We start from the raw sequence: 16727 nt of genomic DNA on the forward strand, positions 1-16727 counted from the left end.
TCCAAGTCGATCGCTGTGACATAAATGGCAATATCGCCTGTACAAGTCCATCAGCCCAAACCACTCATATGCTATATAATAATTAAGCTTTCGCTGATCAAATTAGTCCGCCTCGTAGGTTTTATCAAGAATTGTAACTTAATACAAGATGTGTGGTAGTACAGGATGGTCTTAGTTTTTAGTGGAGTCCGAGTTGCTCATTTACTTTTGTTACTTTGTATGATTTTACTTACTTTATGTTCTTTACTGTGTATGTCGGTTTTCAATGAAATTGAAAGAAATAGTATTAACAGAAGGTATTTTTTGAATATAATATAGAATAGTCACTTAATAGAATAGAACAATTTTTGCCAGAAAAATATATTGGTTTACCAAGCCAATATAATAAACTATCCCACTTTGATAGCAGAAAATTCTAAAAAAAAGTTAATGCTAGGCTTATTTTTAAATTGTTATCCAATATTTCAATAGTATAAATATGATGAGTTTGCACAAATGAACACCGCCTGCACAAAGTCCAGCGCCCTAGAACACTCGGCCAGCTAGGCTATATAAAAAATAGCTTTCGCTTGCCGGGTCATTCCTCCTCGTAGGATTAATCTAGGGCTATAACTTAGTACACGATGTATGGTAGTACGGGACAGTTCATTTAGATGTTATTATGTAGGATAGAGGATCAAATTAATGATGCATGTCACAACAAATCAATATTATACAACGTCTCAGAATGTGACAACTCTATTCGCTACACTGCTCCATCGGATCAAATTGATACAGGGAAGATATGTAAACGTATAGAAAGGTCTGAAAAATTCCCAACGATGTTAGAACTGTCAAATTTGCGATGCAAATTTTTGGTCGTTCCCTCCACGGGACTCGAACTCTTACCGCTGTGACATCTATGGCAACACCGCCTGCACAAAGTCCAGTGCCCTAGACCACTCGGGCAGCTAGTCGTTTCAAATGATTCCAAACATAAATATCTTTTCTGACAAATAGGAATCATTTCTTTATTTGAACTGGAATCAAATATGAATTAAAGGATAAAAAATTGCTTCCATATTTTTGAAAAAAGTAATTCGACAGGACAATACTAATATTGCAAATTTCGAAAAAAAATCTGTACACGTGTTTCAAGGACTAATATATCATCAGCAGCATTATATTAAAATACACAGAGAGACCAAAATAACTAATTGTTTACAAAAAATACTAATAACCAAAAATATGGGAATCGGAGCAAAACTTAACTTAATTTCGACCATGCGCAATACCAGAATTGAAACGTAAGCATCTATAGGATTATAGAACTTAAATATGATATATTATGCGTTAAATAAGTATAGAAAACAATATTTCAATGCTTTCTATATTAGTGCATAAAGGCCAAAGTACACAGTGGCGAAGTACAACTTAGTAGATTTCGTCGTTAACAAAAGGCATAGACTTCTAGATGGTCACAAAATTTTGAAGATGGGTTGGTAGTTATCAATATGTTGTTAATAAAGACATGAATACAAAAGAGATTATAAACATTATTAAACAGATATATTGAAAGATGTTTAATAAGAAAACAAGGAATAATCAAATAAGTGCGCCGTACAGATGTCAGTTTCACAAAAAGTCGTAAGTTATAATTGATTGTAAGTAATGACGTCATAAACTAATAGCATTGTGTCGTCATGAATTACGATCAATTTCACACTTGCGACTTTTTGTGAAACTGACACCAGATCAATAAACTATAGTTTCATTTATTTTCGTAGATATCAATTCTGTTGGTTTACAGGAAAAAGGAAAAAAAAACATTTCATTGGGTCTTGGGTCAATATTTTTTATATTTTTTAAATTGGCTTATTTGTCTTTTGTGTTTTTGTTTTTCATGTGAATCACATAGTTTTTATTTTTGTCAATTTTTAACAATGTGTTAATAACGCTTCTATATATAGATGTAAGGAATAATTTGGATTAAAAGAAAGAGATGGACTATTTCCAGTAAGCCGATTACGATAAAAGCATAATAATTCATTGATACTAAACTAGATCACTATTTTATTTCAATTTTAGCTAGTCCAAGTATAATACGCATCTTCATGGTTTTTTTTGAATAAATAAAATGAAAACTTGCACAACTAAAAAGTGAAGTTTTATTTTATTGATACACTTAAAGTACATGTAGTTTCGATATAAGTCAAAATTTCTATCTACAAAGTTATTTAAAAAATATAATAGAATCGATAATGACCGAATTCAGGACGACATTTTGAGCTTTGAAGGTAGTTACTTGTACATCTTATAGAGTACGATAAGTGATTATTTTACAATACTTGTAGCCTGACAAAAAATGTGCTTTAATTGTACATGTGATATGCATGTTTCTAATTTGAATTTATTGCACTTCAAGTTGAAATGTAAAAAAATGTAGTATTCTGTTGATATAATGGGCGATAGCAAAATGATACACAAGTTCAATGCCCATTTATAGTACATATGATTGAACGATTATATTTTGTGATAAAAAAAAAAAAAAAAACTAGGCAATTACATTCGTTATGTAAACAGATATAATGTGTTAAAAAGTCTCATCTGGACGGATTTGGTATAAGCAGGATTTTTAGCATAGAGGTAAGTTCAGAATCTATGTTTTTGATAAAAAGTTTTAAAGCTATCAAGCAATCACAAAATGTAACAAAATATTGTGTATATTTATTGAATCATTCATTCCTTGAACTGTTTTTTGAAAAGACAAAAATGATATGTCGATTACAGCATAACGTCATGTGATAAACAATATTTACGATTCACTTTTCATCTTGCATCCATTGAATATGGTTGAATAATTAACGATAGGAAAAACATGATCTAATCCTATAGATGTCATATATCAATATAGTTCATATGTCGTTATTTTAAACGAAGACTTCTATTTCAAAAACATAAATGTAATAATTCACAAAATATATTTGGTTTCCATCGGTCTAATTTAAAGCCGATCTCGCATCGCTTCCAGTTATCTTGCGACATAAGAGAAAACCGGGAGCAATGCGAGATCGGCTTTAAATAAGATATAGTTTGCTTGAATACTGAATGCATTGCTTTTTAGTGTTAAATTCAATGAAAAATGTTCAGCTCTGTTTCGACCACTAATATTTTAAAAGTTCCCTTTTCAAAGAATTATTATGTTGAGGTCATGATACTTGATTTTGAATACCGCCTCAGTATTTTCAGGGTATCATGTTCGTCTCAAATCTGACATGTCTTGGTTTTGATACCCGACCAACTTACACGACATATTTCAAAATGTAGTGACGTTTGGTTGCGGGCTTTTACTTCTGGTTATAACAGAATAAAATCCTACTCAGTTTGTCAGACGAGTACAAATCATGGTCAATCGTCCTTGTCCTGAAATGTCATATATGACTATATTATTATATACTATATGAAAAAGTATATATGACCACAATCGATAAATAAAATTTTGTTTACTTATCTTTATTCAAACCATCGTTTTTATCTTAGTTTATGACTTTAAAGCGTTATAAGTTCATACTGGGTCAGGGAACAAGTCCTCATAAATATGAAGAATGGATACCGTATATTTATCTACCAGAACTAGAAAAGCCTACTGACAAAGCTTCATTCGCTTCATTGGTTAACAATCACATAGAATTCGAAGACAGTAGTCATCTCAGTATTAAAGTACCTGACAAACGCGACGATTTTGTTTTTAAGATTATACATTATCCTTCCTTGTGCATTAATAGAACAGCTTCCTCTGCATATAGTGTTTGTATTTTTCAGTTGTGATGGTATGTCAAAGCATGTAGCGACTATGACGACTTTTTAAGATGTCAACGATTCCTTAGAGACTTTTTGATCAAGGTTATAAAAAAATACTTCTCTCACTCTGCCTAAAAAGTTATAGCCTTATCTCATTGAAAAATATTCAGTTTCTAAGATGTACATAATAAATGACAAGTTTTGTTTTTAGAATGTCGCTAGTTTTTACTTGTATACCATTATTTTATCTTGATCTTGGCCAACATTCCCTACGAAGTTCGACTAATTTTGAAGTTCGTGTTTTGGATTAACATAGTTTTTATTCTTTTTATTTCCATCTATTTATAGTTCATACCTTCTGTACTGTTTTGACTACAGATTTTACCTGTGTTTATTGGCTGCAATTCTATGTTTATTTGTATTAAAACACCGGTAATAATAAACCTTAATAGAAACGGGAGTTGTAACGCGCTAGAAATTCAAACCTGCTTAAACCAACCTTTCACTTTGAAAATGCCTGTACAAAGTAAGATCACTGCCGTGTTTTCCAAATAACGCAGTTTTAACCCTGATATTGTCATTTGTTACACGGACTTTTTTTGACTATTCCCCACATTATATTAGCTTCTGGTGTGGGACATATCTATAGAAAATACATTTCTAGCTTAAAACGTCGTTCCCTAACACATTACATCAGCTTGATATTGGATTCTATAAATGATGTCACGCTTAAACATATGAAATACTAATGTGGCATCATATTTTTACGACTGTCACTCGTGTTCATTTATATTTTACACTAATTTACATAGTATCTCTCATATTTATGGAATATGTTTGTTTCAAAAAGAAACATTCAATGTCGTTTTCGTTAATTAAAAAAAAAAACCAACAACATCAAACAATTAAAATATTAAGCTGTTAATTGGAAACATGATATATCAAACCATAGTCAACCTACGAATGTCTTCTCGTAGTTGGTGAACACTGTTCGTTTGGTTTATTTTTGTAGTAATTGAAGATGATTTTAAAAGTCTTTATTGCAACTGTTTCCTTTCTGCTGACTTGCGATTCTCGTGAGTGTTACTACTATTGATTGATTTAAATTAATAATTTAACAGACTGTACGCCATGGTATATTACTTTTTAATACATGTGCATTTATTTAAATAAGGGAACAATAAAACTAATTAAAAAAGGATTTCGCTTCTTTGAACACACCAGGAACTTAAAAAGATAAATGTTAACATGTATATATCACCAACCAGTTATAAGATTGCAATATAAATGTATATTACTTTGGCGTATTCGTTCATCAAGAACAACTGACTTTTGGTCCATACACTGTATCTACCATAGGATGCCTTAACTATTTCTTTTCATACGGATTACATTTTCCACTTTATTCCACAATACCTATTAGGCGAGTACCAAATTAGGTATTTTGAGGTTTTTAATTACCTACCTAACACACAGCTGTATAATTAATCGTTGGAAAGGTCTTTTATCGTACTTTAAGAAATGCCTGGTCGTAAAATTGGGAAGTGGTAACAATTTTCATTAATTGCATAAAATTGAAAAATGTGAGTATTTCGAAATCAATTAATTTTTTTTTAGAAAAATGTCGAATAAAAAGAAACTATAATTCAAAATTATATCAAATTTGTATTTTAATAAACTTTAATCTAATCTTAATTCGTTTATAAATTATTCTTCCAAAAGCTCTCGAGAATTTTAGGCAGAAAACGTATAATTCTGTAAAAACCACCATTTTTTTTTGGGGGGGGGAGGGGATGAGGTTTCAATATTTCATATCCATAAATTTTTATTTTGCGTCAAGAACATTGAAAACTGATGTTGTCGTAACAAGAATTTCAAACTAATTCTTAACACCTAAGGACGTGCATGGTTCGCGTCAATATTGCCTAAAATATCGTTTTAAACAACGCACAAACACAAAAAAAACCAAACAAACAAAAACAAAAACAAAAAAAAACAAAAAAAAACGCGGGAAAGCAAAATATGTTCATAGAGTTAAAGATGCGTGGATGTTTTGACCCCGTGTTAATTTGACAGACATATAACTGAGTATTATCTTTGTCGGAAGCTAAGCAACCACGACAAGGTCGAGGGCCACCGGCAAGATTTTTTTTTCAATTGAAAAGTCCAATTGAAAAAATAAATCTTTGAATTTTACAATTCAAGTTGTTTTTATTCTGCCGTATATATTCTGCTTGACATATTTACATTAAAATCTACATGACATATTATGTTGTAATTTAAGATCAACGTTTACTTACTCAATGCATAAACTGCTATGTTGAGCTCATTATACACATGAGTCGTGCTAATCCATTATGTCTTAGTTACCATCAACATCACCACCACCACCATCATCATCATCATCATAATCATTCATATTGTCTTCAAGCGCAATGTCCTTTTTTGAATAAATATTTTGACAGCTATCACTTCCTTGACATGGGCACCGCTCAACACAAGACAACTGTTGATCTGTTCATACACAAGATTTGCTGCTTAAAGCCTTTCCCGTACAGGTACATATCAAGTCTTGCAGAAAATCGGATGTCATTAAACATGCAAAGTAGACTGTTTCTGAGCCACCCATAGTCATAAGGAGACAAAGAAACAGGATGATGAAGATGCGCGGACGTCCACTGATTCGTCTGATAACATGCCCGAAAAACATGTTCTTCGAAAGCAGGTTTGCTTGGTGGCAATCGCAATTAACTTGTATCTTTACACGTTGCAAGTTTGACGTGTAATTTGCTTAGATTCTCATGCCAGGACGAAAATTTGCTTTGGGGTCATATAATCTTGAAACGAGTTCTCTGGCTGCAGATAAAGCTGATGAAAAATCACCCTTGTAAAAACGTTTCTGATTAGTAAACTTTACTTCTTTCCAAATCCAAATTAAACAGAAATCGAATCACAACATGTCAAGGCATGTAGTGCAAAGGGAGAATTTGGGTAATTGTAGGTAAAAGAGAGTTACTTAAATCGTGGATAGGTATATACCTTCTACATTCTCTGAGTAAGTTAGTGGAACCTGTCAAAAACCACATCTGTTCCATAGAGACCAGACTCTGGAAATAATGTACACTTAGCACTAATACGTCGGTATCAGAACACTTAATTATTATTCGCTCCTTTACATTTAACTGATGAAAAAAATTATAAGTTTGGACGACATGAAGCATAATGGATGTATCAGCTTCTTCGTGCGAACAAAGAGATCTGGTAGGTCAGTTACGTTCTTTTTACACAACTGACGCACGATTTCTGGGTTCCTAAATGATCCAGCAAGCACTAAACATTTAGTATCCTCGGTACAAATCACCAGGGAAAGTAATGAATGCTTGCATATTTCGGCAGTTTGAAATATTTTTTTTCCAGTCTGGCACTGTTCGGCCTTCGGCAATATGGTACACCTCTTGTGTAGTTGTTTTAGACGATCGGCGGTAACGTTCTGCTGATTGAATGGAATTTTCACTCTCATAGCGGTCGTAGACATCAACAACCTTGTTTATAAATCGGTAGCATACCAGTACTTGCAGAAGATACGATTTAGCCAAATCTCCATATGTAGACGTCTTCTTAACATTCAACGACTGGACCAGGCTCATACCATCTCTAATAGGCACAGTTACATTCTGGTCAAAGTAGGGGGATATTTTGAAGTGAATTCACTTATTTTTCTAATTTGTGTGCTAGGTCAGCTTTAATTGGCTTTCTTATTGTGCCATCATGAAACAATGAAGTTGAGATAGGACCAATAGGATACGACAAAACTGTGTCCACTGATACGTCATCTCTGCATTTAGTAAGGGCAAGTGCGTGTCTAAACACAAGATCTGGATTCACTTCACACTGCCCTTTACAACTTCACCAGATTTACATTTAAGCTTGACTTTGGGATTCATTTCTTCTACCTGTCCTATTTTCAGAAATAGAAAACTCAACAAATCTCTTCATCATGGATTTTCCGTTCTCAACTGACTTCAATAAAGACTCCTCAACATCATGAAGTGCATTGAGATCCGTGGATATGTTGAATAATTGACAAGGGTGGCTTTTGACGTCAAATGGATCTGTCATGTTTTTAGTAATATGGCAAATGAGATCTGTAACATGTTTTTCATCCCAGAGAGATGGCTTCATCGTGACATTGCATATCAACTTGGACCTGACCAGCCCTTGCTGTCATTGCTGATGTCATCTGACTAAGTACGTGCCTCGTAAGATTCCATCGAATTAATGAAGCTTTTTTTTCTTGTAAGACCAACAAGTCCTCCATCCTCTTTTGAATCTTTAATGACAGTTTTTTTCTGTCGCCATGTCACTTCAGACTCCATTGAAAGAGCCAACTTTCTGACGAACAGAAAAGAAACATTTTGAGAAAAGACTTTAAACCTCCATGGGCCGATTTGGCATTTCAAGCAAATATACAGGGGTCCATCGGGAGTAATCATTTTTGTTGGTAACAAAAGCATAAGGCAACATTGAGCAAACTGAATGCAAATGTAGGGCCAAAGACAATTTCTTTCAGCTCGGATATTAATGAACAATATTTCTAATTCTTTAAGAAGCATGTTCCAGTATCAAAAGGTAGGTGAAACATTACTGCCCCATTCTTGAAATTCCTTCATTTTTGAGGCAAGGTTGTTTTTTATGGCTTCTTCAAGATTTTGAAGATTGTCCGATGTGAGGTCATGACTTACGAAACTATCATAGCATTCTGTGAGACAGGCAAAAACACTTTCAGGGATGTCATTACTTTCTTGTTGTCTAATCCGAGCAAACAATGAGCAGACGCAGATGGATTTTTATACACGAGTGTGAAACCTCGTAATGCGCGATTGAATTTTCCAGAAAGCATTTGTTCAACTGTTGCGGCCGCGTATACAACAGAATCTACTAATAGATATCGAAGACCCCCATCTCCCCATATCTTTCCTATTGATGAAATATAACACGACCGTGTGTGGAAGCCACCAATTCGTAGAATGTGTGATTAAAATTCAGAGGGCCTATCATATTTGACCTGTTGAGCCATGATTGATTGTTGGGGTTTTACGTCCGAGCAGAAAAATTTCGGCTATATTCAGGCGGTGAACATGAAATGATGATGATGAAATGAAAAAAGGGATGGGACACAAGGGCAACAGGGTCGATAAAATTTAGATTGCCACTAGAAAAAGGAAGGGATGGGTAGAGTCGGGCAATTAAGCCTCCTGTGGCGGAGCGCAAAGATTCCTACTCCTATCGAATACCACAGTAGGGTTCTTTAATGTGCGAGGAACATGGTAACTTTCCCAACACGGTTCACCACTATGGTTTGCGGTCAGGTTTTCCGTATTATAGCCTGACAACCCCAGCATGTAACATGCCAGGGGTACCCCATTCCAACACCTGGGGCACACATCCCAGTTGGTCTGTGGGCAGAGCACCTAGCTTTGGATAGGTTTCTGAGCACTATTTAGTCGCCTTTTACGACAAGCTTAGCGCTGCAGCAGGCCTATTCTTTTGACACCCGGACCTACACGGGCCTACCTGTTGAGCCAAAGCATACAATTGTAAATCAATAGTCTGTACAGAAAATGGTTGACCAGCCTGCTTGCACATATCAGCACACCTCCTCATTGTTGTATATACAGTTGACATGGCTGAAGGCTTTGCATCAATGATTGGAGGATAACTTACAACATGATACGTTGTACTGGTATTGGATATATGCTTGTTGAACCCAGTCCAGAAAGGAATTACCTGTCAGTCATTCGTAGGCAATTTAAATGGTAGGTCAACAATAGTCCGTGATAAATTTTTAAGAAGTACCCAGACTAGATCAGAGGTTTCGGCATGGGGAAGGTAACAATCCAACAGTTTAGAAAAAGCAGTTTCAGGTTCAGCTCTTTGCTTTGGTTTCGAGAAAAGGGCACAAGTAGTAAGCGATGAAACTTTTTCGTTTATTGGTGGAGTTTTCAATCGACCTCTGGTGACCCTCTAGTTGTCTAGTATTTCATTTTCACTGGTTACCTCCTCACAAACCTGAAATACAGGTGCCCTTTCCATCAACTGTTTCAGCATTAATGTCAACATTATCAGCTCCTTCTTGTATTAATATGACTTTGCCATCATATTGGCGGATACCAGTGGGAATGTAAGTATTGTTCACGACGTGAGCTAATTCAAAACATGCAAGGTTTGTCAGATACCCTCTGACCTCGTGACAAGATGCACAAAATCCATGAGAATGTAAGGTCTGAATTAAAAAAATTTGAACCATGCATATGGTGCAGTTGTAAAGCGAGATCGATGTAAAGGGGGATAGAGATTTTGTATGCAATGACAGAATGCATTTAGACAAAGCTGAACTTTTCCTTATATTCTCATAAGAAATTTTCAGAAAATGATCTTTTATATTTACTTGATTGTAATATTTATCATCAATAAGCCAGGAAATAAACACTGTCAATATAAAAGGCAAAGTCTCCAAAGATTTCAGAGTGACATTTCCTTCAAAGTAGGATATTCATCCAATGAGAAAACAACATTCCGAATTTCGCGTCTTAGAATTGAAGCAGCCGAATATAATATTTGGGTTTGTTTGTGTGATCTTTTTGTGTTGAAGCAGACATGCGTATTTTTGTAAATTCCTTTTCAGCTTTGAAACGAATTGTAGTTCTGATTGCCTCAGACAACGTGAAAGAACTACTATATACAAAGTTTTTGACTCCCCCTGACCATAATTGACATCAACAACTATGTTGTCACCGAAATAATTTTTCAGTCTGAGTTGAAGTCTATAAGAAGTGTATTTAGGTGTAATGTCTTTTGGAAGAAATGATTTGTACTTTTCCAATAAGTATGACATGGAAAACACCATTTTTGGAACTCATCACTTTTAGATTCAATAGGTGCTTTGAACGCATTTTCGTATATGCTACACGAAATTCATTTGACACTTTTTTCAAATCTGTGTCACGCAAAAGGTATTTTGTAATGCAATCAGAGTGGTATAAAGCATTCGAGGAGAAAGCTTCATCTGAATTTTGAAAGAGTATTTCTTCATCATTGTGTTTTGTTGCTTCTTCAGACAAGCTTTGAATTCTCACAAGCGAGGAAATACGATGGAGTTTCCGATCTTTTTTGAAGTTTTTTTACAAATGATATAAGAAGCCCAATTATGAAGTGTCTTCGATCTTGTCAATTTGTTTTGACATGTTTCCAAAATAGAAGTGTCTTCTAGGGTCTGTTTTTTTTCACTTTTAATGCCAAAAAAAAAAACTAGATTGAGATTGTAGGTTTTGTTTACTTGTATAAGTTTTGTGTAACAACTTTTGTGATACCCTATATTGTTGGAAGGAATATCATCTAAGGCATCATATTCAACCTGTATCATTATGTATACCTCATCTTGTCTGTGCTTTACATCATTCATTAAGGTGGTGAAAACTTTATCAGTTGTTTCAGTCAGTCTCTCTCGTGTTATATTGTGGTATATTATACAACGGTGCCTGTTTATGGAATTGCGTCCAGGTTTCAGAGGCGGGGGTATCCATTTCACGGGACTGTGAAACTCATTCATAATATTTTATTAATTAAATGCGTCGGGATAAACACAAAAAAAAAATCCGGCAATCAAGACAGCTTCACTAACATAATGTTTTAATGGCCTATGAAAATATACACACGCATCCATGATCATTATCAAGTGAATAAATCGCTTCAAGGTATTTGAAATATGTTTAAAATAGACCTATGAGTGTTAACAGATGTTAATTGAATTAGAAATCTTTAAAGATAGAGTGTTTTTTTTTTTTTTTTGCTGTTTTAAGGGGGGGTGTACATTAAGTCGTTCTTCTTAATAATTCATGGATTAATGCTGTTTTTATTGGGATATTTTCTTTTTTATAATAATGATACAGTTTTCTATTGAAAATAGAAATGATATAATGACAAAAATTTCAAAATGTATTGAGTTGAAATTTTTCGACAAGTTTTTGTTCTCGCGAGATTTTTTAGAAACGTGACCATGGGAAACCTTTATGACCACTAAATTATTATGCTATGAAGACATTTCTTTCAATTCAATTCGCCTATATAGAGATGAATTCGTTAAAACAATCAATCCAATATACATCTGTACTTACACATATGATATTGACAAAAGAAAACTGTTCTTATTCAGAAACAAACGTCAAGACCGATCAGTGTGTTTTTGCTGGAAAGTGGAAAAGTGGTATGGCAGCACACAGTATGACGTTAAAGTGCATAGCAGAAAATGATGCAGTTGGGATGATAACTGGAAATATTTCTGATCAATCTGGTAGATGGTATTCACTGACGGGACGTTATAGAAAATATAATAAAAATTATTATTTAGGGCTTACTTCAGCCGAACCTGCTATTGTTAGATCTCTTACCGGGGTTTTCTTAGGGAACGAACAGACCATAAAAGCGTCATATCAAGTGCTTGTCAGATCCAACACTGTTGACATTCAGAAAAACACGTTGACAGGAGATGAAACCTATACAAGAATTAAATAAATGATTATGATGAGCCTTGGTTGATTTCTGTGAATTTAATTTTTGTCATTACAAGCACTGGGAGCCTGATTGCAGTCTGAAAGGAAGTTAAAATAAGGATCTTGTTAGTTTCGTACCTTTAGTAAACGTAAAAATGGTTATTGTTTACACTTCAAAGTTTTAATATGAGTTAGACACAGCCTACAGCCGAACAACGCAGTTATACATTTTTAACGTTTGTAAAATCATTAAAAAAAAAGACGCTATCTGAAAGAGGCGTGAAAGGAAAGGTAAACGGTTGTCCATTTAAAAAAAAATATTTTCAGCCGTCCGGATCTAGATACTGTACAAATCATTTTGAAAATTTTTACTTATTTTAATTTTAAACCAATGTAAAAACTATGTTCACTTTGAATTCACTTAACCGACCCATTTCTCCCGGCATGTCTCATACCTATTCCGGTTTGACTGCGTGTCTATCGTTATCTTTGCATGCGATGCTCGGTATAAAATTACGAGAAAAAAATAAAACCCAGTTAAAGTAAAACTGTTCACGGCATTATTATTAATTAAATATGCCAATATATCCATTTACCTCTTCTTAAAAGTTACGTGCCCCAGGTGGTGGAATGGGCACCCATGGCGTGTTACATGCTGGTGTTGTCAGGCTATAATACCGAAAACCTGACCGCAAACCATAGTGGCGCACCGTGTTGTTAAAGATAGGAGTAGGAACCTTTGCGCTGATACATAGGAGGTTTAATTGCCTAACCACCCTACCCATCTCTCCCTTTTATCTTGTAGCAATCAAAATTTGTCGACTCTATTATCCTTTTGTCCCATCCCTTTTTTCTTTTCATCATCATTTCGTGTTCATTTGATCATCCATTTCATGTTCATTGCCTGAATATAGCTGAAATATTGATGCTGGGGCGTTAAACCCTAACAATCAATCAATCAATCAATCAATCTTAAACATTACACCTGCATTATAGCTATGCTAAGCGATTTAAACTGATATACAGTATCCGAGTCGAATGAAAATAAAATAAAATAAATTATACAGCCGTAAAATAGGATTGACATCTTTCTAAATTGTGAAAAGTGACCATACCAAAATAATAATCTAACATTCTAAAAATCTGAAGTCTTAATCAAAGGTCATTCTACCTCTAAATTTTTACAAGAAGAAATGCATCGACGGATCCGAGTGAAGTACACAATCGGTGAGTGGTGGGTAGTTTTAAGTACCATTAAGGCATACTTAGAAAATGATAACACGATAACTTGAAAACAGCAATGTTTTTTCTACCAAATTATGAAATTGCTCATACTTTGTAAGAAATGATTCCAAATCATCTTCCAAATATACAGAGGAAGATGTTTACAAAATGCTGGAATTTTTAATCGACAACATATTTGTCCAGTGTGGTGGACGTGTTTTTCAACAAACGGTCGGTATTCCAATGGGAACAAATTGTGCTCCTTTACTTGCAGACCTATTCCTTCACTTTTATGAGGCTGACTTTATAGATCCTTTAATCTCACTTTCCGCTATATAGATGACGTATTATCTTTAAACAATCCTAATTTCGAGGATTTGATACATTGCATCTACCCCAAAGAACTTGAGATAAAGGATACTACAGATACTGTGAAGTCAGACATATCTTGACCTACACTTAGAAATCGATGGTAAAGGAAAACCAAACCAAACCAAACTTTACGACAAACGTGATGACTTTTCATTCAAAATTGTCAACTTTCCTTTCATCTGTGGCAACATCCCTTCAGTACCTGAGTATGGAGTGTTCATATAGTTATGTTATAGTGTATCCATCTGCACCATAAAAACTGATTTATTCAACGGGTCATAGTTTTCCTTTCCTCGTTTTTCTACCCCGACTTGAATTTTTATGAGCAACTCGGCGGGTTTTTCTAGAAAAGCAGAGGACTCTTACCCTACCGGTGCACCTGGTCCATGCTCCAACTTTAAGTGGAGTCCGAGTTGCTCATTTGCTTTTGTTACTTTGTATGTATGATTTTAGTTACTCTGTGTTCTTTGTTGTGAATGTCTGTTTTCCATGTCTGGTATTTGTCCCTGGATTACTTTCTATTGATTAACACTATAAACTTGGTTCCCTTGATTAGTCTTACAATCAGCTTGATGTTGATTCTTTTATCAGTTATCATATATCAATTTCAATGACATCATTGAAAAAAAAATCAAAGGAACCATAATTCGAAAATTCGTCAAACTACAAGAAGCGACAAAGCAAGTAGAAAAACCACCCCACCACTCCGACGACCTCAGAAACTAAATTTCATAGAATACACTCCATCGCCTCAGCTACTCCTCGGGGTGACATCGATTTTCTCAGGTTAACAAACTGCTCTTACTACCCTCTTAGTTATATGTTATTTACTTATTGTTGTATTGTGTGCATTAAAACAAATGAGAATCAAAAGGAATCCCGGAACACCTTTTTGTTTGAAAATTTTGTTTTAGTGATAAATCAGGGACGTATGATACGAATCCCGTATCCATGGTGATATTTGGAAATTTAGAAATGTTAAAAATGTGAGATAAATATTGAAGAATTGTGCATGTGTAAAGCGGAAAACATAACCTAACGTTTTCAATATACGTTTAATTTAAAGGTTAAGACAATGAGCATATGATATGATAAATTGTTGATTGGTAAAAGAGACAAACATAAGCTTATAAAGTCTCAGTGAATTCGTACACAATTTTGAAGCAAAAAAACACTAATGCATACTACCAATGACAAAAATGTTTAACCCTTTGCCTTTGGACAAGTTTTTTGGGGGTTTGTACTATATATGTCAGAACTTTTTCTGAGTTTCATACTATATAACTGCCAAACACGACGATTACAAATATACGATGCAAAAATAAATGTTCCTGTCAGCATGTTACATATTGAAATCAAAATAGAAAAAGAAGATTCCGGAAAAAATGCGTCAACAAATTGAAATATCCATGAACAGCCAGTTATCGTAAATAATTTAAAATAAATCACAATGTTGTTTCTTTTCTGGCGACATGTATTCACGTCCGCTAAATCCGGTTGTCTACACATATGTACGATCGACACTGCAAACATGATAAAGTTAAGCGTTAAGATAATAGCAACAGGACAAAGAAGTGTAGCGATAGCAGCCGACTTTAAAACGATGAAACACAAATCTCCACCATAACCAGTCAATTGTTTACCTTCAACTAAGAAAGTTATAAGAATGTTGCACATCACCATAATTGCTGGAAACCCAAATATGTAAATTGAGTATTTACAAAGGACAATAATTTTAGAATGTGCTTGATTTCCAATTTTTGAGGTAAACACTTTGAAAATATGATAACTACATACATTAAATGAAGTAAATGTGCATAGAAAAAAGTAGTGTTGTAGTAGACCAGCAACTGTACACATTTTGTCTCTTGGTAGTATCATTGACCGTATTTGTAAAACAGAATTATTTAGTATTAAAGAAAGTACTAGTATCATGTTGTTAACTCCAGGAATGGTCCGAAGTGATTTAAATAAAGAATAAGTTATGAATGTAACAAACAAACACACCATAGAAACAGCGTCACAAATGTGCTTAGCAACAATAATTTTGCAGGAGTCCTTTTTTCTAAATTTGTTTGTTGCAATCTGAAAATAAAAATCTGCACAAATCCTAACTTTGTCTTTGACTCGTAAGAAGTCAAATTGTTCAATCGAATAATCATTTATTATTACGTGATCCCCATAGTCCAAAATCTCATCTTTTGTGAATTCAAATTGACGACAAAGAAGAAGGTCATCAACTCGGTATGCCGTATCAGAGACAAAATTGTTTGCTCTTACATACAAACATGAATCAGACATTGAAAGACTCTTGATATGTGTCGGTATATTAAATGCTTTCTTATCTATTCTCAATGTCACATTCATACCTATGTAAGACAAATTAAAGATGAATGTCATACTCCGTGACTGGAGAAGGGACTTTTCAATAGCTAGTCGATTCACAAATCTATACATACGGATTTCAAGATACACCAATCCCTCTAGGTGAGTTGAAAATAGTCCACACGGTTCATCGATGATCAGAAATCGATTCCGCTCCTCCATCTCCAACATAACGTGTCTCCTAATATTATCAAAAATACCGTCAACTAATATTTTTAGTATTTGTTTACCTCGAATATTGTTTAGGTTATTATAGACAATCGCCTCAACCTTTACTGCAAATATGTAATTAAGATCCTGTGTAATTTGTAAAAAAGGAATACATGCATTGTTGATAAGAACTTTTCCAGGACTACACATTAAATATCTGCAGACGTTCTGAAAAAAAGTAAAAATAATAGTTACTTTTTTTTACAG

General features: G+C 34.2%; 1 protein-coding gene across 1 annotated transcript; it reads right to left on the minus strand.

The window, feature by feature from the left end:
* Positions 1-15128: 15128 nt before the first annotated feature.
* On the minus strand, positions 15129-16472 carry LOC148613832 (latrophilin receptor-like protein A). The gene has a single exon (XM_088586508.1). The coding sequence runs from the start codon at positions 16470-16472 to the stop codon at positions 15129-15131; it is 1344 nt and encodes a 447-aa protein (XP_088442634.1).
* Positions 16473-16727: the final 255 nt, after the last annotated feature.

Source organism: Perna viridis, chromosome 6 (assembly GCF_037379345.1).
Source record: "Perna viridis isolate PV_CMFRI_1.1 ecotype Kerala chromosome 6, ASM3737934v1, whole genome shotgun sequence".
Classification (NCBI taxonomy): Eukaryota; Metazoa; Mollusca; class Bivalvia; order Mytilida; family Mytilidae; genus Perna; species Perna viridis.

Coding starts and splice junctions, on each gene's coding strand:
- LOC148613832 (XM_088586508.1), bottom strand. CDS start 16,472: ATGGAGGAGCGGAATCGATTTCTGATCATCGATGAACCGTGTGGACTA.